Raw genomic sequence first — 23,820 nt, 5'->3', positions numbered from 1 at the left:
GACAGAGCCTTCGTGATGATCGGAGTAAACGCAGCGCCGACATCGCGTCTGACCATCATCTTCTAATTGGCGAGATCCGATTATGCATTGCTCGGATTCAGCGGCGGGAGGAGAGACACGGACGGCTATTCAACACACGCCAACTAGAAGATCCAACTGTGAAGAGATCGTTCATTGGAGAACTTTGAACTTAGGCAGCGGATGTTCCGATAGGTGGCAGCGTATAAGAGCAGAGGACGGCCATCAAGAATGCCTTTATCGAAACAAGCGAGAATACCCTGGGTGAGCTGCGCACTCAGCGGTAGGAGTGGATTACGGATGCAACCTGGCGGAAAATCGAGGAGCGTAGAGAAGCAAAGGCCGCGATAGAGCGGACAAAAGCCAGAGCAACCAAGTACGAGTCCTGTCAACGGTATTCGGATCTAGAGAAGGACGGGACAAGCGAGTGTTGGTGGACTCCCTGGCCGACGAAGGGGAGAAAGCTGAGACATATGGCGATATTCGCCTCCTGTACGATATCTCACGACCAGTGATGGGAAATGTACAGTAAAACACTTTGATTATGCGATTGTTTATATTTTATCCAGTCAAATTTGCACAGTTTGCAAAAAAAATGTATGCGAAATTTTTTAACTTTTTTTTTTAATTGACAAACTGTTTCTTGCTGTTGCGGAGAGTCTTGTGCCGTCGGTGCGGTTAGCATTTTCGTGAGCTTTCTTGTTTCGGCTCGTGCGCAGCGCACAGAACAGAATCGAATTTAATTACCTGTGGTGCACAGCCTGGAAAGAATGCTAGCCATTGGTACTGATGTATTAGTTCTAATCTCAAAAATGAGCAAGGAGTAATGAAATGAATATTTGCCTTAAAAAAACGGTTATTACATTGTAAAAATATACGAAAACATTAATTATGTGCAAAGAAAATAGTAAAAACATGGGCTGTCTGTCGTCTGCTTGGTGCACCACATGTGGCTGCTGCTGCGGCTGCCGTGGTTTCGTTTTTCTGTTATTGCATGGAAGAATGAATAGTAAAAAAATGTCAACTATTCCCGTCCTACGACGCCTGAGTCTAGCAAGGATGAATCCGAGGATGCCGGTGAGAGACGAGACAGGTCAGTTACTCACCGACCCAACTGAACAGCTGAAACGTTGGTTCGAGCATTTCGAACAACTTCTTCAAGTTTCTACTACGAGACAAGCCAACCTTGGGCTGAAAGTCTCGTTAATAAAGATAAAATAGAAATTAAAATAATTTTCGACTGCCGACTGGAGGATGGAGGGTGCTGCATCACTGCAGGACGTTGAAGTAGTCATCCGAAGCAAGAAATCCAAAAAAGCTCCTGGGGTCTATCGCATTTCAGCAGAGATGTTATCTGCGCAAATGTTGCATCAACTATTTTGCAATATCTGGGAAACCGCAACTTTTCGGGCTGCAGGGCATCTTAGTGAACACAGAAAAAAATAATGAAAACTAAGAAGCGCGTAAAAAATAAAGACGTGGAAAATTAAACTATTTTGGGCGTACATGGATATTTTCCAACAAGTACACCCTAAATGTATGCAATTTCTATCCAGCTTTTTACGCTAGCCATAAATTCCCAAGGGGTGAATCGAATTTGACATGTGCTGTGTACTTACTTTTTAATCAAATCTTGGTAGCCATGAAGTAGAGTTCTCATTTTTCCGTTACCATCGAGATGTATTAAGTTGTTTATTTGTAATCAACTCAAGAAAATTCAATTGAAATCACAAAAAAACAACGAAATTTACGAATTTTAATATTCTTTCATATTATGTGCTAATTATTCTTCTATTTTAGGCCATTTGAAGAATAAAGGAAAATGTTGACAAAGTGCCTTGACAAAGGAAGATTAGTGTAGTGCTCACCCGGTGTCAATAAGGGTTACGATCTTCCATTGGATGTTGAATAAAAAATTAGGCCTGCAGTGATCAATACCACACCTGTAATTACGGATCGTTCTTAATTATATAAATGCTATGCAATTTCGTCCATTCTCCCGAGCATCCCGTGTTATCGTTGGTGTTATGCCTCTGTCCGTAAACCGTTCGCTGCTATTTGCCATGTCGTTGGTGTTAAAGTTTGCGGATGTGAGTAAAATGTTTATCCCATTTCGTTCTTCCTCCCATAAACACTCTCTTCTATAACTAGTACATATTGCATAAGACCATAAGATGCCTACCTAACGTTTTGAATGAACAATGATCTCATTCTCGAATCGAATCATTTCTTATTTTGTAACTCTTCAAATGACGCTCATAAACCATAGTTTTTTTTAGGTTTTCCGAAGGATCACACAATGTCCGAACTAAGCATTTTGCTCTATTGATACAGCAATAGGTAGAACGCTTGTGTCCTTGTATTAAATAATCATTATTGATCCAAATGCGTCCGCCAAACTTATATTTTGAACACCTAAAACAAGAAAAAAAATGTAGGAATGTTTTAACACAGATGGAATATAAATAAAACCAAGTTTTAGATGCATGCTCGAATTTCAAGTGACGTTATTTTTTGACAGTTTAATGCTACGACAAAAAATTTCAACGAATCACCGATTGCTAAGATCTATCTATAAAAATTATAGTGGACACAGCATATGTCAACAGGGGTGATTCAAAGAATTATGGCACCGACTCGTAAAAAGCTGGATATTATGTCAGTTTCTATAGCATACATCATATAAAAAGTGACATAATGCAATGGAAATTGCATACTTTCAGGTGATAAAATCGTTTAAATTTACGCTATTTTTGACATTCCCTTTATGTGCATTACTTTCGTGTAAATTTCAACAACTTTTTCTATCTGTGAAGTTCCCAAAAAAGTGGTATCTGCACAGATAGAAAAAGTTGTTGAAATTTACACGAAAGTAATGCACATAAAGGGAATGCCAAAAAGAGCGTAAATTCAAACGATTTTATATGATGTATGCTATAGGAACTGACATAATACTATAGAAATTGCATACATTTAGGGTGTACTTGTTGGAAAATATCCATGTACGCCCAAAATAGTTTAATTTTTCACGTCTTTATTTTTTACGCGCTTCTTAGTTTTCATTATTTTTTTCTGTGTGGCACTCTACCTGGTATTTATTGACTATGATCGTTTGAAACATGAAAATCTGTGGGGCGCCTTTAGACGCAAGGGAGTTCCGGATAAAATCGTCGGCCTCATCGAAGCGCAGTACGAAGCTTTTACGTGCAGAGTCCTGCATAACGAAGCTTTGTCTGACCCCATCCGGGTAGTCGCTGCAGTGAGGCAAGGATGTATTCTATCTCCGCTACTATCCCTCATCGTAATCGACGAGATCATTGCGGGGGGCGATTGACCGTGTACCAAGCCGCAGGCTGCTCTGGCAGCCTATTACTATGGAGCATCTAAACGACTTCGATTTGGCTGATGATATTGCTCTACTAGCACAACGGCGCTCTGATATGCAGAGTAAGCTGAACGCCCTGGCCGAACGCTCCTCGACGGCGTGTCTCATCATCAACGTCAACAAGACCATATCTTTGGATGCAAACACAAATAACCCTTCCAACTTTACCGTAGCCGGACAAGCAGTGGAGAAGGTCAAAAACTTTAAATATCTTGGCAGCCAATTAGCGTCGGACGGTGGAACCAAGATTGACACAGGAGCACGGATTAAGAAGGTTAGGGTTGCTTTTGCGAGTATACGAAATGTATGGAGATCTAATCAGATTAGTCAACGCACCAAATTTCGAATATACAACTCAAACGTAAAATCTGTGTTGTTATATGGCAGGGAGACTTGGTGTTTATCAGCAGAGATTACGCAGAAAATGCAAGTATTTATCAACCGATGTCTACGTTGTCTCACAATTGGATCTCGAATGCTGAGCTCCATCGACGATGCCATCAAAAACCGATATCGACAGAAAATCTAGAGCGTAAATGGAGGTGGGTCGGCCACACATTACGAAAAAGCGGAGATGAATGAAATCTGCAAGCAAGCGCTGGACTGGAATTCAGCGGGACATCGCAGCAGAGACAGACCCAAAGGCTCGTTGCGGCGTAGCCTCAATAAGGAAATAAAGAAAGTCGACAGTAATTTGACCTGAGCCCAGGTGAAGGGTAATGCGAGCAGTCATCCAGGATGGAGATCTTTTACGTTGGCCCTATGTACCTCTAGGGGTGCTCAGGATACGTTAATGTACCTAGATTCTAGATAGTACATATTTTCAGTCGAGTCAAGTACGAGACACTGAAGATAGCCTCACTGTTGAGCTCGAAATACGTATCTGTCAAAGGTATAACCAAGTGCAAGTGGTGGAATTAAATGGAATTGTACAAACTCGTCTTATGACTAGTAAATACATTCCACTAAATGCTCAAAATAATTTTTCATCTTGGATCTTTACTGATTCAGATAACTTGCAATTTAGATAACAATGCATGGTTTGAAATATCTTAGCCTGAGCAGTAGTAAATTATATTAAATTATCTTATACTTGTTTTCGTACTTCTAAGTAGCGCACGGATGCTCGATAAGATGCGTTACCATGATTGTTACTTTTTTTTCTAACTAGATCGAACTTATGATGAACATTCCCGCCATAATTCAATTCTACCCACGTCATTGTCATTCAGCCGTGGGAAGAGCAACTTTCTCGTTAAATTGCTCCGTGCAGGAGGAACCTGCTGTTATCTCATTAGCGCATAGTTCGTACCGCAGTCGTTCACGCTAAAACCTGAGATAGCTACCGAGCGAAACAGACCACATCCTACTTTACCCACTTCCGCTGCCCTATGCTTGTTGTTAGGATGTTGTTGTTTCCACTTCTTGCTGATTCATGACGACATACCATGTTCATGTTGGGAAACAACGTTTGTTTGCTATATTTGTTGGCACTTACCCAGAAGTATTCCTGTTTGAAACCGGGTAACCGCCTGTGCGATGCTCCCACCTGGTGGATGAACTCGAAGAAAGTGTCCAAATCATCCAGACCCCTGATTCCTTCGTCTAGCGTATTCATCACCTTGTTGGCATGCTCCTGCAGCTCCTCCGATGTCGCCTGTTCCTCTTTCGTTTTGAGCTCTTTGAAACTTGCAAACATATCCAGCAGGTCTGCATGTTCTTCAAATAATCTGGAAAAGGAAAATAACGACAACGTAAAGTAATTAACATCAATATACAGACAGACTGTGCGCGGTATGGTACCGGGAAACTTTGGTTGTCAAAGAGTGATAAATGAAAATAAGTAGCAACGACACGGTCGCATTGTGGCTGTGCCGTCATCATCAATCCATTTGCATAAATTAACATAGTCGTAGGAGCTCTCATAATTCCATCCTTCATTGGCATGTAATCACGATTATGAAACCACGTGAGGAGTGTTGATTAGAGATGTTTCATTTTTAAATATAGCACCGTGGGTCTTTCAAAAAGTAAAAAGTAATCATTTCGATAGGTTATGGATATTCAGTATTTGTATACCTTCGTTGATACATGCTTTAAGAGTTTTTTTCTACTTTATTTATGGAGTGCGTAGCGAGCTTGCGATCGATGCAAATTGAATTTGTTAGCATGACGGACAAAAAATGAAAAATGAACCGTGCAACCAGCGGAAGCATCTACATGTTCTGGTAGAAACTCCGGATGTGTGAAAAATATAACTGAAATGGGGGTGGTTAGGTGCTTGTCGATAGTTGCATTTACTTTCGATAAAATACCAGTTAAAAATTTGAGCAAATTGGATAACTTCATTAAGAGAATGATGAAGTACATTTTTTTTTTGCAAAATTAATTGTCTTCTCTACAGGCTATGGTACTGAGCAATAACAATATGTAGTTGGATATTAGATAAGTAACAACTATTATAAGGAATTTGCGAATGATTGAAAACCAGAATTACATTTAGAAATCACCATAAATTTTGCGGCAATCTTTATATCCGTGAGGATTTGCCAAATTCATCCGCTAATTATAATAAATAAAAAAAAACTTTGATGAGTTTCATAATCGTTGTAGTGTGGAGCATCGAAATCCGTACACTGAAGCACCTCCGTACATGAGAACGTCTCTAGAACATAGAAGGCAAATGTAAATGAAACGTTTATCGTGAATACAGGAGCATAAAGGCCTCTACTTTTGAAGTGTTTCACATTTATACATTCTTCTTCTTCTTCTTCTTATTGGCATTACATCCCCACACTGGGACAGGCCGCCTCGCAGCTTAATTTTCTCTTAACACTTCCACAGTTATTAACTGCGAGGTTTCTAAGCCAAGTTACCATCATGAGGTTGATACTTTTATGCTCAGGGAGGTTGAGACAATTTCCAATCCGAAAATTGCCTAGACCGGCACCAGGAACCATACCCAGCCACCCTCAGCATGGTCTTGCTTTGTAGCCGCGCATCTTACCGCACGGCTAAGGAGAGCCCCACACATTAAAAACTAAGAAAAGCATGATAAAATAATGAATTAAATCAACACCTGCTGAACCGTGGACGGATTTCGAATCAAAGGATCAAAATCTGTACAGCTATTGTTGAACTAATTATTTTAATTGAAGCAAACTGATTGACTAAACTACCACTGTAAATAGCTAAATACGCATCTTGAGAAGCGATCTCTTTGATTTGTATTCCACTTAGCTTACTTTATTAATCACAATATGCAATTCAAACTCGATTACTTTTGCTGCAATTATGTTCCACATGCAAACAAATGGCGTCAGAAACTGCGCGTTTGGTGGGTGGCGATTTGTTTTTAATTTATATTGTTTTAATTTCAAAGCCTACTTTCCATCTCAATGGTCTAGAAGCTTACTGTCAAGTTTATGAATAGGATAAGATACATTATTTGTAAATTAATTACTTTAAATCCCCTTCAATTTATTGATATCTCATGAGGTGGACAGATTTCGGTCCCCCACGGTAGTGCCGAGAAAGGACTTTGGCCGAATACCGTTCGGCCGAATGGCATTTGGTCGAATGCCACTAGGCCGAAAGTTGTTTGGCCGAATGTACCATTTGGCCGAACAGACCATTAGGCCTAAAGTCATTTGGCCAAAAAAGTCGTTTGGCCGAAAGGGTCTATGGCCGAAAGGGTAATTTAGCCGAAGCGGTAATTTAGCCGAAGCGGTCATTTGGCCAGAAGGGTCGTTTCTCGATTGGCCGAATAGGTTATTTGAAAAGTGAAAAATTATGATTGAGAAGAGAGACGAAGTGAGACGCGAGAAAGGAGGGGTGAGAATGACTCACTTCTCGCTCATTTCTCACTTCTCGCTGTAAAAAGTGAGAAGCGCGATGTGAGTAGTGAGGCGTCTCACTACCAACTTCGCACTACCCACTTCTCACAGTGAGATGTGAGACGTCACACTTCTCACTCCTCATTTCTCACTTCTCATTGTAATTAGTGTGAAGCGCGAAGTGATTAGTGAGACGTCTTACTACTCACCAAATGAACCTTTGGCCAAATGATCCTTTCGGACAAATGACTTGTTCGGCCAAATGACCCTTTCAGCCAGATGGATTTTGGCCTAATGGTTTGTTCTGCCAAATGGGTTTCGGCCGAACGACCCTTACCCCGGTAGTGCATGTTTGGTTTCATCACCAGCATCGGTTTGACCTTAGATTAATAATACATCGATACACCACTCTAGGTAAACATCAGGCAACAAAATAGCTGCGCTATTCACACAACCACCGGCCGTTGGGTGATCCAGTAGCTCCCTGCTCATTTCACGCTAAAAAGAAACAAATCAAGAGTACTTTTTCAATTCGGTAATAAAAACTTCCGTGTGTTGCTCTCACTACCGTTGTTCACCAGTTCAAGAAGAGTTATTCCTTAAGTAATTAAGAAGAGTATTCCTTAAGGAATTCTTCGGGAATTCCTCCAGGATTTTCATCAAAAATTTCACTAGGTAATCCTTTGGTATTTCCTTCAGAACTTCTTACGGAAATTATTCAAAAATTTCTCCGTAAATTGTTTCTTGAATATCCGCATGAATTATAAAGGAATCCAGATCAACTTTCGGGGCAGTTAGTGGAGAAATTCCAAGAGGAATTTTCGGGAGAATTCCTGGAGGAATTTTTGAAAGATTTTTTGTAAGGAATTTGTGGAAGAATTTCCAGAGAAGTATCTGGTGGATTTTAAGAAGGACTATTTCTGAGCTCCAGTAGTACGTTCTGGAAGCTTTCTAGAAGAGCTTCAAAAGAAACTCGTAGAAAACTTTCGAAATCAGTTTGTGGAGGAATTGATGGTTGAATTCAGAAGGAAATGTTTTTGCAGGATATGCAGGAGCAACTCCTGGAACATTTCCGAGAAAACCCCATTTTGAAATCTCAGGAGCATCTGTAATATTTTTAGAAAAAACCTATGTAGGAATATCAATTAACAACTTTAGTAAAAAAAATTACCACGTTTTATTGCTTCAGTCAACTTTTTGATTTATTTATGGTCAACTTCCCAAAGAACACAAAATTTTTAAATCTTCTAACTATTTAAAAAATGAAAAAAAAAACGGAAAAATAACGATTTTAAGTTTTAAATTTTCAAAATAGTTAGAGACGTCAAAAACATAGATTCTTTGGAATAGTTGACTTTAAACTTTTCATCGATTGTGCGAATAAAAACTAGAAGGGTTAATTGGAATTCCGGGGCATATCTTATAGATAGAAGTGATAGGCCGTTTTGCCCAAACTCACAATTGCAACCAAGCAGGATGCCTTTCAACATTTGCTGTGCGATTGTTCAGCACTATTCCTGCGAAGAAAGAAGTACTTTGAGAAGGGCATATCAAGTCCTACCAATATCTGGACAGCAAACCCCAATTAGAGATGTCGCAAATTAATCGATTACTTCGATTAATCGATTCATCGTTGTGATAATCGATTAATTTTGAATCGATTATTACCCAACGATTAATCGATTCAATAATCGAGATGAATCGTGAGTAATCGATTAGTTACTAATCGATTAATCAGAATTTTACGACATCATAGGAAATTTACATTTACGAAACTTAATTGATTATTTCGATTAATCGATGCATCGTTGTGATAATCGATTAATTTTGAATCGATTACTATACAATGATTAATCGATTCAATAATCGACAAGAATCAAGAGTAATCGATTAGTGACTAATCGAATAATCGGGATTTTACGACATCTCTAACCCCAATATGGTAGTAAAGTTTATTGAAACGGCAATACCAGATTGGGGTACTTCGCATCAGGAGACAATAGCGGTAACCCCACATGGTAACTCGCTGATCTGAGTAGATGCAATACTAACAAGGGGTATACCACAATAGATCAACTTAATGGTCGCAGTGGTTAAAATCCCAAAAAAAGCAGGATGCCTGAAGAATGCATTCCTTGTCGAATACAACCTGTTGTGAGGAAATCGGATAATGCTAAATACCCAAAAATGTGCTTCAATATGTTTCAATATATTGAAATTTAGAACAGATGTGCATTTTACAACATGCGAGTCCTCGTGTTATGAAAGCTGATGTGAGTCCGGGAAGGTTATGTAAATTTAACTTAATTTTTAGTTACTTGAACTTCAATTTAGGTAGATGGGTTTAACCGTGCACGTGTCAAATGTCAAATTGAATTATCAAATCAAAACGCGCCCGACTGTTTTGTTTAAAAATATGCACCCAACTGCGTTTAGTTCACCCAACGACCGATAGAGTATTGTTTCCTGTGGATTACAAGCAGGGATGCCCCAGTGAGCAATCTATGTATTAATTAACTAAGGTTTGACACTTGTAATACCGGCTGCCAGATCGAAGTAACCAAGATTTTTGTCACGCGAACAGGAACGATAGCAATCTTATTCTTTTGAATCAACTGATCAAAGCCTTGCAGAAAAAAATATCGAAAAAGTACAGAAGTTTAAGTCACAAAATAAGTAAACAATGATAAACATCGTTAGGGACAAGCCTCCCGGAATCCAGATTTCAATTCTATTCGCATTTTCAAGGGCACATCACTCAACATAAAGCAACGCACAACTCTCATGCTTTTATTTCAACACTTTACTGCACCGCAGCATGCGTGTACACCTAAACGACTTCGAATTGATTGATGATGTTCCACTCCTCGCTCAACGGCGCTCTGATATGCAGAGTAAGCTCAATGACCTTGCCGAGCGCTCCTTTTCAGCAGGCTTAGTAATCAATGTCAACAAAACCAAATCATTGGATGTAAACACGGTGACCCCTTCCAGTTTCACAGTAGCCGGGCAACCAGTGGAGAATGTTGAAAGCTTCCAATATCTTGGTAGTCAGACTTGGGGTCAGACGGCGGTACCAAGATCGACATAGGTGCATGGATCAAGAAAGCAAGGGCTGCCTTTGCGAGTTTAAGAAATATCTGGAAAAACGGGCTGATAAGGGAACGCACCAAACGAATTCAACTCTAACGTGAAATCTGTGCTGTTATACGCTAGTGAAACATAGTGTGTATCAGTGGAGAACACTCAACGGCTGCAGGTGTTCATTAACAGATGCCTGCGGTATATAATTCGGGCCTGGTGGCCTCACAACTGGATCTTAAACAACGAGCTCCATCGTCTTTGTCACCAGAGGCCGATAGCAACGGAAATTCGAGATCGGAAGTGAGGCTGGGTCGGCCACATTCTACGTAGGGGCGGAAAAGAAATCTGTAAACAAGCATTAGACTGGAACCCAGCGGGACATCGCAGCAGAGGTTCATGGCGGCGAAGCCTCAATAAAGAAATAAAAGAAGTCGACCGAAATCTAACCAGGCAACAGGTTAAAGCGATAGCTGGGCAACGCTCAGGATGGAGATCTTTCAAGTTGGACTTGAATGGGATATGACAAGTGGAGATATTCCACTGAAAAGCTTTAAATGATGTTTTTATCAATATGTATGTTGTAACATTAAGGACAATCCTCATGGAATCCAAATTTCAAGGACACACCACACAATACGAAAGCAACGCACAACTGTCATTTTTTATTATTCCACGTATGCTGCGACGCAACAAAACTGAAATAATAAAAATGACAGTTGTGCTCCCTTGAAAACGCGAATGCTTTTAAATTTGGATTCCGTGAGGATTGGCTTTAACATAATTAACATAACTTTAACGCAATTTTCTTACTGCACAAACCGTTGAAAAGTCCAAAAGAGTTCGATTCGGAGGTGGGGCACAGAAGGAATAATTCCACTTGGAAACCCAAAGAACGAAACGGACGTCTTTTGGGTTTACAAACGAAGAACCTTTGGTCTTTCGCACTTTTTTGGGCTCCCAAACGGAACTCTTTTTGAGCTTGCGAACCAATACCTTTTGCGTTTTCGGACAAAATCCTTTTGGCTTCCAAACGGAAGGTTTCATTTTTGCCGAGTATTGTTTTTTCCCCAAGGATTTCGGTCTTTCTTCGTGCAAGCGAATATTAGAAAATCTCGGATTTGTTCCCTAAATGTGATTTTTATTTTTTATGGTTTAGGTTTCGCCAGTCTGGGTAACACTAATTTAACGACTTCCTCGTAAGGTTCAACAGCGGTCAGAACCAGAACTCAGGACTCGCTAGTTCGACTAGTTTGACAGGACTATGGTAACCGTACGTTACGTAAATTAATCTGGGACTGGAAAGGGAAAGGAAAGAAAAAAAAATCCATTCAGAAGCCCAGATGGATCCACTCTGAATTCCAAAAGTATTTCTTTCGAGAGTCTAAAAGGACTCCGTTTGAAAGAAAAGTCCAAAATAATTTCGTTCAGAAGCCCAAAAGAATTCTGTTTTGGAAGCCCAAAAGAATTTCTTTCAGAATCCCAAATTATTTCGTTCAGAATCCCAAATAATTTCGTTCGGAAACCCAGAGAAAGGATTTGTATTGGGTTTATGAACCGAGATTTTTTGGTTTTCTGAACGGAGCTCTTTTTGGCTTTCGGAAGGAACTTTTCTGGGTTTTTGAATCGATTCCGAACGAAATAATTTAGAGCTTCGGTGGAAAATCCCATAAGTATTCTAATCGGCCCACAACGCTCCAATCGATAGTGTCCAAAAGTATTCCTTTCGAAAGTCCAAAAAGATTCTTTTCGGAAGACCAAAAGTATTCCGTTCGGAACTCTAGAACAGTACAGGTAGTCATAATCGTCATGTGAAAGCGAAAACAGTTGCATTTTCATTTTCAAGAGACCAAAGGAAAATGTAGCGGGTTCCTAGTCACCTGTCACATTACAAACAGTCTTGTTGGGATTGTTGCCTTGTTTTGAAATCTAAATTTCTAAATAGTTTTAATAGATCTGTGCAAATAACGATGACTAGTCGATAAAATGAATATATTGTTCCTGGTTTTCGTGTTAGAAGTAACATTATTGAATAAGAAACAGCTTGTTTACAATAGTTTGATGTGCTTTTATGAAATAAAAATCCGTGAAAATTTTGCGAAATTCTTTTCATTGTTTTTGTTCTCTATGAGAGCAAGAGAGAATAAAATGTAAATAGCGCGTGACCTTTCTCAATGAAAATCAAAACCTCAGTACTGCTCTAGAATGATTTTGTTCAGAATTCCGTTTAGATGTCCAAAAGGATTCCTTTAGGAAGCCCAGAATATTTTTTTCGGAATTTCGTTCAGAAGCTCTTGACATGGACAAACGGACACAATGGACTCACGATAAGATGGCAACGATGACGATAGAGAGTAAGAAATCTAAAAAAGAGTCTTTGTGGATTCTGTACAGCAGAATATCACAATAGATCTCGGCACAGTAGCGGTTAAGTAACACAGAATGCTGGTTATTTTACTGTTTTTAAAAATAATTTGCTTCAAATCATCTTTTTGAGACAGAACATGTTTGAAAGACGGCTAGCAGACTAGCAGTCAAGTGTACCAGATACCGACATATTTTTTATTCCCAGACTGAGCCGAGGGTGGCTCTAGTTACAATCGTGTCAAATCTAATTTAAAAACACCAACTGGTGGACTCAGACGCTCGTAGAACGATATTTTTATCACATAAGTGGCCACAACATTGGCAGTAGACGAAAGGTTAAATAAGCTTCGCCGGCAATTTTAGATCGATAAGCACGAACAAACTGAACCTTCGAGCGACGTTTGCTTAAACTCGCCACTTGACTGAACCCACGTTCGTCGTCTGCGTTTAGCTTACAGGGGTCTGGGGAAGCGGTAAGAAAGTAGCGGTCATCCAAATATTTACCATCGGAAAAGAAACGGGTAGGATAACACGGAAAAGAAATCTGTGCGCCCTTATTCACGACCGTGTGCACACATAACACATGTATTAGCAAGAGTTCCATTTTGGTGGTCCGGATCGTCATACGTAGAGGAGAACAGTCCATAATGCATCCACGGGGCAAAATGGCCTATCTCATAGCATCACTCATATAATCTTTTGTAGGAGATTTGTGAGCGAATATTATCATTACAATTCAATATTAGCTACTTATTAGTGAGCTGCAATGAAAAAATAAGCAATATCCCTTCATTTTCATTTATTTAACGATTTGCACTCGTAAGATTGTCGTTTAATCCGTTGAGACAAAACAAACAACCATGCGTTCATCATTATTTTACATGCAATTGAGTCATTTTACACCACCTTTCGGGCGTTTTGCCCAGGTCCTTTTTAAAACATATTTTAAATGCGATAGAAAGTCAAAAACCTTGTAGTTGTAATATTGTATATTTTGCATCTACACTTTGAAATAGTTTGGTGTTCTTGTTTAAATTGGTGAAAACATCGAAAAAGCTTAAGGGGTGCATTTCGTACTGTTTTCCCTTATAGCAATCGTTTTTTCGCACGATTCCAAACGTGGCACTTATGATTGATGTTAAATGTCAAAATTATTATCTTTGAAGTGATAAATAATAATTATATCGGCATTTTAGGATAACAGTGTATCTATTTATTTGCCAGTACAATTATTATTTCTCATGTTTTGTTGAATAATTTTATATTACATTCTGTTTCAATCTACAAATGATACCTTTATGACACGTTACAAGAGAGTACATTTCACATAGTATGGACAACATATCCATTGAGCAGATTATACAAAGTAACTGCTCCGTTTAGACGAAGGAACTGCAAATGGTCCTTAGTCCCGACGACAAGTAGCGAAAGCTTATTCGCCGACTGTAGGAATCGTTTCGCTATATGTCAGCAACCACCAAATTTCCAAGAATAGGTTGGACTCAAACTGCGGTAGACAGATGAATGGAAATCGGGATACGACGAATAGCGCTCTGTAAACAAATGTGTATTGAATGGAAATCGAGAGTTGGTTGCCGTGGTTTAAGTACACGAAACGATGGCGACTGATGGATAGTGGGAGAAAAGATATCCGGAAAGTTGCTGATGAGGGTAATTTGCATGTGAAGTATAAATAATTCTCGTTTTCTTTTTCATCCTCAATGTTTACTATAAAGTAAATTTTTCTTCACAGGAGGAACATTAAAACTACAATTTTCATGCCCTCCGTATGTAACCGAACCATGATTGAACTTTGTAATGGGCCAGCCAGATGCTACTGAGTCAAACAAGTTCAAACATATGAGGCTAGCCACATCGGATCCATATATTATCCCAAAACTTTACGCAATATATTCCTTAGGAAATCATGCGTCACCTGCACATACCTTAGTCCTCGTTCTCATGGGAGGGAGTTTCACGTTGCGATTTTTTTTGTGAAGCACAACTTGGCTTTTCATCGTATCTACCAGTAACTAATGTACATTATTTTGGCAAACTTTACATTTAAGGCAACCTTAAAAAGCAGATGTTTCTTCAATGTGTTTATATTTTCATAAGATCGATATTGTTACGAGTTTCGCAAATTCATGTGGAACAGAACGAAAAGTCATTTGTAGCAATATGTCTTAGCTAAAGCAAATGCTGCTATGTGACTTTGATTTTAACGGTTTTCGCAGGTATTTTTTATCTTATAACAATCATAACCAACTCTGATCATCCTGAAATTGTGGAAAATCTCGATATGTCATTATCATTTTGAAAAAGCGTTAATTATCCGTGAACATCGTAGGTAGGTACCACGTGTTGATTTCTTACGTTCTGGGACACGTTTTCGTATGAACATACGTGGATGCATGTGGGTGGAGGCGCGTGATACATTATTGGTCACTGTCGCTAGGGTATATTGCCTCACAAATTTATTAGATGGCAATCAAAAACATTTAGGTTAATTGCATCTGCCTCAAGTAGGGTAACAAGAGGTAATGTTAGCCTAGGATGTTACACTGGTTCATCACGCAAATCAATCAACAATTCAGCGATATTACATCGTTTCGTAGATTTATATTTTTTTCTGCTTTTCAGAAAAAAGTGTATCAAGCATATTTAGTTCCATTACGCTAAATTCATGCACTTCTCCATCCAAGGAACGCAATAAACTTGCGTGGAAAATCACTTTGAATCGGTTATTTGGCAGTCATTTAAGCAGGCAGGCTGTGCAAGAGTTTTTTTTGTTTTGCTCAATAAAAGAGTTTTCTGAATGGACTTAACTATTTTTTTGCACGTTAGATAAACGGATGAACCGTTCTTAGTTCGACGCACAAATTTATGTCCCGTGTTTTGTTCAACAGATTGAGATCGCTTGAAGATTCCTTCGTAGGCGAATACCAGACAGGATTTCGTAAGGTCCTGAGACAAATCTTTCTATATAAAAAAAGAGTTTTTCAAGGCAATATACAGTGACCGGCATAATAAAAAGCGAGATCCTGGAGGATTTTGTCGATTAGTTTTTCCGATTTGTATTTTAAAGCTTTAATACTGCACATCAAAAATTACATATCCATTAGAGTGGGGCGCAGTTGTTTGGAAAAATGCAAACTTCGTCCGATCAAGTGAGATCAAGGTTTTTCTGAATCGTTTTGGGACCCCAATCAACTGTGCAAAATATGGCCTCGATTGGTTGCAACCTCGCATGCCGCATCGCGTTTTAAATTTACATGGAGATTAGTATGGAAAAATGTACTTTTTTACATTTTTGCTCTTAGCGGCTTCAATTTATCATCAATCACGTGACTCAATGCTTTAGCATCTAGTCTGGAAGATGCCGAAAGAATTTGCCGAAGAAGGTACGTAGCTGGAAGGTCTACAAAAAATGTTATTACGTTTCGATAATTGACTGTGTAAACCATATGCAAGAAATCAATGTTTCTGTCAGCACTACCGGACAACTTATGGTTCTCGAAGGGCAAAACCCATCTTCCTTCTCGTGGGATTTTTTTCTTTGTGAAATAATTCCGGATAGCTCTCATTAACTCTAAAGCTCTATAATATCAATAATTTTGAAATAACACTCAGTTAAATTATTGGTCTACGTAGTACGGCAGTGCTGGCAGAATAAACGATTTTTTGCATATGGTTTGAACACTCAATGTTCTAAGCATTATAACTTTTTTCGTGGACGTTCCAGCAACGTGCCTTCTTCAGCAAAGTTTTTCGGCATCCTTTGGGTTATACTTTAACGCAATGTGCCACTTGGTTTACGATGAACTGAAGCCTCTAGTAGTAGAAATGCAAAAATATACGTTCTCCCATACTAATTTCCATACAAACTTCAAACGCGATGCGGAAAGCGAGGAAGCAACCAATCGGTCCCAAATTCTGCACAGTTGTTCAGGACCCAGAATGGCTTCGAAAAACCATTGATTTGAAAAAATGACCATGACGCCCCACTGTAATATCCATGGCATTTTAGCCATAGTTTACCTAAAATAATCAATAAACAGAATAGGGACACGGCAGGTATTTCCGTCCTTTGTCGTAGGGGCTAAAACCAACGAAAGCAACGTACATTTGCTAGAACTCCACTATAGCAGAACGTTTTTCCTGAGCTTACGATTTGGTACGTATGAGTTTTACAGAAAAGCGTCTTTTTTATTGGTTTTCGAGACTATGACGAACAGACGAAAATACCTGCCGTGTCCCTAGTTTTCATTATTTGAATGTAGTAAAACATGTCGAACTCATAATTTGAAACAAGCCAAACAAGCTCCACTTGATAGGGGTCTGGGTCATTTGGCATAAAGTCATTTGGCATAAAGTCATTTGGCATAATATCGAACTGCAACAAAAAAGTGGGTCATTTGGCATAACGGACATTTGCCATAATTTGGAACTGTTTAAGGGAAAGGTTATTTGATGTATATTTTCACATAATTAGAGTAGATCGAGGATATGTTCTGATAGATTTAGACTGATGATAGACATTTTTCGGAAGGACGGACAAACGAAGCGGCAGAACTACTTCCGAGAAAGGGATCACATCCGTCATTCACTTTTTTTCAGGAAAACGCTTACACCCAAAAAAATTAATCTTGATTCCCCTTGCTTGATTCCGGACGAACACCTTATTTTGAAGAATGGATCAAATCCAAGATTGTCTCAATCCGGGCAAGCGCCTAATTTTAAAGAAGGGGTCACATCCACCATTGCCTTTATCTGAGCAAGTGCCTTCTTTTAAATAAGTGACCACATCCACCATTGTCTTAATCTGGGTGACCACCTATTTGTAAAGGACTGGTCATATCCACCATCGCCTTATGTCGGGCAAACGGCATTTTTAAAAGAAAAGATCACACCCAAAATTGACTTAATTCGAGCAAGTGCCTACTTTGAAAAAGAGATTGTATCCACAATTTCCTTATTCCGGGAAGCGTTTATTTTTTAAGAAGGTATCACATCAACCATTGCTTTAATTCTAACAAGCGCCTACTTTGCATTGATGCGGGAAAGCGCTTACTAAAAATCCTGATTAATGCACCTAGCGGTGTTGCTGCCTTTCTTGTGCAAACAAAAAAATACTACTAAGTATTTTTAGCGTGTTTTGCGCATAAAAAATAGTGTTTTGACCATAACTTCTGATCCCACAATCCTATCAGCCCAATGCAATGTTCAATAGCTAACAATGGGACAGAATTCACCGTCGAATGGAACTTATTGCAAGTAATTCGGCGTTTCCCTTGGGAGATGACCGGGCCCTGGTACCAGTGCACTGGTTCCCAGCCAGCCCAAGCGGAATCTGCCTAGGGGACGTGGCGGAGGTTTGACAGTGGGCTCTGTTGAATCTCTTCAAAAACCACAGGTCTATAAGCAGCTTTGTACAAGCAACCTGTGCCGCTTCCAAAGCCCTATCAACAGGAGTGCCAACCGGCACATTAGGATCGAAACCAGTAAGGTCCTAATTAAAATATACTGGTCACGGCTTACGACAACGGACAGAATATTTATAGTGGATTGGAAACGACGACATTGGCTTGACGGTCGTGCTGTTTTACTCACTGAGTAAGGAAGGGTGATACTGGCTTGAAATGGCGAGTGGGCTAACAGTACGGTCGCCTCCGTCCCGGTAAAAAAAAACTACCAGTCCTCCGAATACGTTCAATTACTCGTCCACCAATTTTCTTGGTGAGTACGACGATCGGTTGAGATTTTCCCGATTGCGCGATCGGCTCTGAACATGGCCATATAAGTGCATCCGTATAAACCCTCGCATGGACCTCACTGCTTGCAAAGATAATTCATGGATCATAAGCGACTACGTACGACGGGTGGAGATAACGGTTTGGAGGGGAAATCCTATATAATGAATAATTCAACAAATCACGCAGAAGTAGATGCAGGAGCGGCGAACCCTTTCACCAGTAGCGGGTTGGTGAGATCACCGCCGTCAGTAGCAGTAGTGCTACAGCAACAACAGAAGCAGGAGCAAATGGAGCAGAAGAAGCAGGAACAACTGCAGCTGCAGGACCAACTGCCAGGACAAAGTGACTGCAAAGAGATTGGGGAGGAACTCCACAATTTGCGCGGATAGGAGGAACAACGTCCATAAGGAGATTAAGGACATGGTTCACAGGATCCGTAAAACGTAAGTATCGGCAGTGAATGAATTTTATACAGCAGCGCTGAGAGCCGATGTAGCGGAACGCGCATTGGCACAAGATAAGGCACATGCTGTTGTAGCTCCGCCGGAATAGGGAGGTATTGGGACATTTCCGTTATATTCTAAGAATCAGAGGTAAGAGAAACTGCCCGGGGTGGAGAGTACACCAGCCTCCATGACTCCCAAAAGGGCAAGAACCTCGCCGGGAGATGGCAGGCCAGGTGGACTCAAGAGGCAGACACGGGCGGACGCTGTCGCCGTCGAAGGGACAGAGGCTACTCCACAGGGGTTAGGGACAAAAGGTCGAAAGACAAAAGGTCGAAAGGACAGAAAGTCGAAAGACAAAACGTCGAAAGACAAAAGGTCGAAGGGACAAATGGTCGAAAAGGACAAAAGGTCGAAAAGACAAAACGTCGAACGGGACAAAAGGTCGAAAGAAACAAAAGATCAATAAGATCAAAAGGGACAGAAGGTCGAAATAGACAAGAAACTGAATCGGAGAGAATCAATCTCACACCAGAGTTACATAGTTGTCAAAAAAATCTTCCCTTTCATTTTTCACAATTTTTAACAATTAAATAAAATTCATTCAGTGAGTACAACTAATAGATGGCTGTTTAAGTTTTCTAAACGTCACTTCGATTTGTCAAAATGGTGCACGCCGCACATTTTGATGTGTATTACACGCAGGTGAATTTTTAATGCAGGCGTCTTTTTATCTCTAACAGAACTATCTAGATATTCATAATATTGTTTCATAGTCATTACTCCTTCTATGAAAATTGCTCATTCTTCAACTTTGATTAATGAGATGAGTGCTATTTTTGCTTGAAGTTAAATGCATTTCAAAAATTCCTTTGGAATACACAAAATTTCATCTAGTTCATGATCGACCTTTTATCCCTTTCGACCTTTTTGTCTTTTTCGACCTTTTGTCCCTTTCGACCTTTTGTCCTTTTCGACCTTTTGTCCCTTTCGACCTTTTGTCCCTTTAGAACTTTCGTCCTTTCGACCTTTTGTCCTTTCGTCCTTTTGTCCTTTCGACCTTCTGTCCCTTTCGACGTTTTGTCTTCCGACCTTTTGTCCGTTCGACCTTTTGTCCGTTCGACCTTTTGTCTTTCGACCTTTTGTCATAGATTCACTCCACAGGGAGAAGGATGTAGTACCGTAGCAGTTCAGAAGAAATAGAGAAAAAACAGATGAAGCGAAAAGAGGCTAGGAAATGTAGCAGAACGGGAAAGAAAAGCCCACATCCGGTACAGAACGAGGATTATAATAGTCACTACTTCTTTGATCTGGTATAAGGTCCAGATAATTAGCGCGTCAGTCGAATAGCGCTATGTTTGGTTGAGGCCTTTGGTTCAATTCTACTCTTCGGCCAACACTTTTTTAAAAGCAAATTTTTGCAAAGGTTGGCGAAGTATATAAAGAATCGTTACTCGACGGAAGTTTGAAAATAGATTCTATGTAGACACAAACACTGGCTAGCTATACTGACCTAATGCAATCGGTGCATGGGTCTCAGCTTAATGCAATTTGAGCATGGAATGTAAGATCGTCATAATATTATACATTCTCTAGAATTATAAAATTTTAGCAATAGTTCAAGAAATTTTTTAGCCACTCTTTAAAACAAATTAAGAATTTTCTCAATATTCCTTGAAATATTATCAGCAATTCACTACAAAAACTATTTGGTAGGGCACCTATCATCATCTTAATGAGTCTAAATATTTCTTCGAATACATTTCAGAAATTCATAAAATCATACTAGATTTAAGTGTAGCAATATTTCTTGAAACAAAATTATCTTCTAACACTAACAGGCATAGCTTAAACATTCAAATCAAAATCAATTCGACTTACTCCATTCCTTCTACGTTATCATTTTCTAGTTTTTCCAAATTTAATAAAACTCTTTTTGGATACCACTCGCGTTTCAAAACCCACCCCTTTGTCCTGATATTCAGAACAGACCAATAAAAGTCCCTCCACTGACAATCCTTACTGATTAATCATTCATACTGAAATCGATGCAAATTTAATAAAAAAACACAACAGCATTTGTTCACTCGCGATTTGCTACAAGGTAGAAATCCCAGTGAAAACCCGTATGGGTAAATCATATCACGTATGGGTAAAGCCTGCCGACGTAAAAGGTGAACAATTGACATGCAAGAATTTTCAAATGATCTCATAACTTTTTGTTGGAAGGATTCCTTGGAATAATTTCCTGACTTCCTGGAGAATTCCTAATCCTATCCGGCCCATTCTTTGAAAAGAGTTTTCCAGAATTATGAATTGATTATATTTCTCGCATACCATGGAGCAATGACCTTATGGATGAAAATATCTATGCTCTAAACAGGATTTTCATACAGGTTAAAGCTCAAAGTCAAATTTTTCCTCATTGTATAATCGTATCGTATCGCATAGTATTGCAAATTTATATTGAATGTTTTTAAAAATTAATATTTTTATTTATTTCGAAATGTATAATTTCTTGTATCTAAACATTTTGAAGTTTTATTTCTACATTTGACCAACATTCCAGTCCTTTTGACAAATGTGCAAGGTGATGTCGATGAAATGAAATCACTTTCCGATCGACTAAAATCCCTTCCAGATTGATTGAAATGACGACAGATAACCGTCGGTGGGAACGACTACCCTGGATTGTATCGAGCTTGCGTGTATGTTTCTCGCATTTTGCTACTATTTACGTACTCCATTTGCGCTGTTGAGGGAGATGGAGCTGGAGCTGCTGCCTGCCTCGGAATACAAACGTGGTGTTGGTTTATCGTGAGGAACATCTGTCAGAGGCAATCAAAATGAAATTATAGCGAGCGGTGAGAACGAATGTGAATGCACTGAAGCAACCGAGGGAAATGTATCACAAAGTAAACACCACTTGGTTACATCTGTCTGGAATTCACTACCTAGTAGATTTTGACTAGATTGTTGAAACATGGATAAGCGAAGATAGATTTTCCTCCGTTTCACTCCATTTCAGAGACATTGTCGCCTCGCAGCTTAGTGTTCACATTTGCACAGTTACAAAGGTGAGTCAGGACGTCATGGCGCTGTTATTTTACATATTTTCTTTTTCTTTACAGTTTTTGCCTTTACGACTCCGTGTTGTTTTTATTCGTTCTCTTTTCCTTTTAAATATTTCACTTTCGATTTAAAAAATGTTATTTTTGGTTTAAATAGATTGACGCACCTAACTGTTGAGTAACATGGTACGAATCCATTCAGCCAAGCAGGAAAAGTATGAAAAATGTTCCGTATGATCAAATTAAAGTAAATTTTTCTTTATTACAAACACAAACGTCTCATTGGATAAACGCTTAACTAATGGTGATTATTTGCTTCTGATTGCACAACTTAAGTGTTAAATTAATGCATTTTTTCAATGACTCCCTGAAATGAAATCCAATTACTAGAATTATTTAAAATTATGTATATGCAGCAGCAAATATGATTTAAACTGTTTTTATCTTCTCCTTTTTCCATGTTCAATGTTTAATCTGTAGCTATTTCAAAGCACAATATAAAATTCTCCATTTATTAAGCGTCAAGGTATTCATCTCCCTTATTTTAGAACGAGCAATACCACTCACTTAGTACCTGTCTTTATAGATCATCAAAAAACAGGAATTTACAACCAGCCATAGGACATGGCGCACTTAATTCGTTTCATAAGCTCCCGTAACCATATTATTCCATCAGAAAGGATCAAAAGTGCCACAATTTTCTCAAGCTAAAGCTGGTGCTTTCTTTTCATCTCATCATGGCTGGTGCGGAAATTTAATACCTACCTTGTGACTGTAAACGATTCCTGAAACCGTAATGGCGGGTTAAATCTGCCACACTCAGTCACGTGTAGTGAAGGTACTTAAAATTAAAGTGGATCAAAGGAGGACTCTTTTTCCACGAGAAAATCCGGGCACATAAATAATAAATACCGACCAACCATATTTGGTTTCGGCAGGATAGAAAGCGCTTTCTGCTCTGCGCAAATAGAACAATGATTCATTTCTAACAAAGTTTATTTCGTAGAATTAAATGTGAAACTCTTTTTCACACGAATGCACTAAGCATTTCTTCATATGATACACATGCAAGTATGCTTATAAAAATTGAATATATGTACATCTTCAGCCTTTCATTTTTCTATGCGAAAAGGTAGTTTGTTAAATGCACGATGAAGTTATCGATAAATGAAGATTAAATGAAGACAGTTTTGATGCATTGAGATTTTGTTTTACTTCACTGTTTCATTTGCATTGCATTGGGTTTGGAAGAAAGCTTTCTTCGTAAAAAAAGCTATCCATGGTTCTTTTTTTTAAGATTAGGGACTGTTCACAAATTGCGTAAGTAGAAGGAGGGAGCTGGTCAGGCCTAGCGTTATAATTTATTCAAAAAAATAAAATCCTTCCATACAAAACTCAAAGGTGCAGCCCAATCAGGTTATACGCATAGGTGACGTAGGACTACGTATCTATACGAAATGGATGGTATTTCCCATCATAATTTGTGTCTCTTTATTAACATTGAGCAAACTGCTCGGAGGTCAACGGAACATGGAAGAGACATGAAATTTAAAGCATCCTGTAAAATTTTCTTGCGAGATTCTGAATTTCGTTATGAGCTGTTAATGAATCAAAATACGTTTTGTTGAAAAGAGTAACATTATAGATTTGACCCAAGACAAAATTCCTTTATAGTACAAAGCATATTCGCTTGGCGTCTGTCGGTCTTAGCGATGGTCGCCCACCGGTGAGTGGTTGCTGTAGAAATTTTCTCTAAAGTAGTGCCTTTATCGACTTGGCTGTCGTCGCCAGAAAGTAAACTTTGTGGCAAGACTCTTTGGTTTTGTTTCTGTTGGTATTTGATTTTGTTTCTATTAGTCATTA

The 23,820-nt window shown here is 39.1% G+C and overlaps 1 protein-coding gene across 1 annotated transcript in view; it reads right to left on the bottom strand.

Moving 5' to 3' along the window:
* Window positions 1–23,820, bottom strand: part of LOC134224389 (neuroglobin-like) — a 141,373-nt gene that overhangs the window by 33,786 nt on the left and 83,767 nt on the right. Inside the window, exon 3 of the mRNA XM_062703709.1 lies at window positions 4,902–5,133. Within this exon, the coding sequence (XP_062559693.1) occupies window positions 4,902–5,133 (232 nt within the window). The remainder of the gene's footprint in view (window positions 1–4,901; window positions 5,134–23,820) is intronic.

The sequence above is a fragment of the Armigeres subalbatus genome, chromosome 3, assembly GCF_024139115.2.
Source record: "Armigeres subalbatus isolate Guangzhou_Male chromosome 3, GZ_Asu_2, whole genome shotgun sequence".
Classification (NCBI taxonomy): domain Eukaryota; kingdom Metazoa; phylum Arthropoda; class Insecta; order Diptera; family Culicidae; genus Armigeres; species Armigeres subalbatus.
This window is presented reverse-complemented; position numbering and strand designations above follow the sequence as displayed.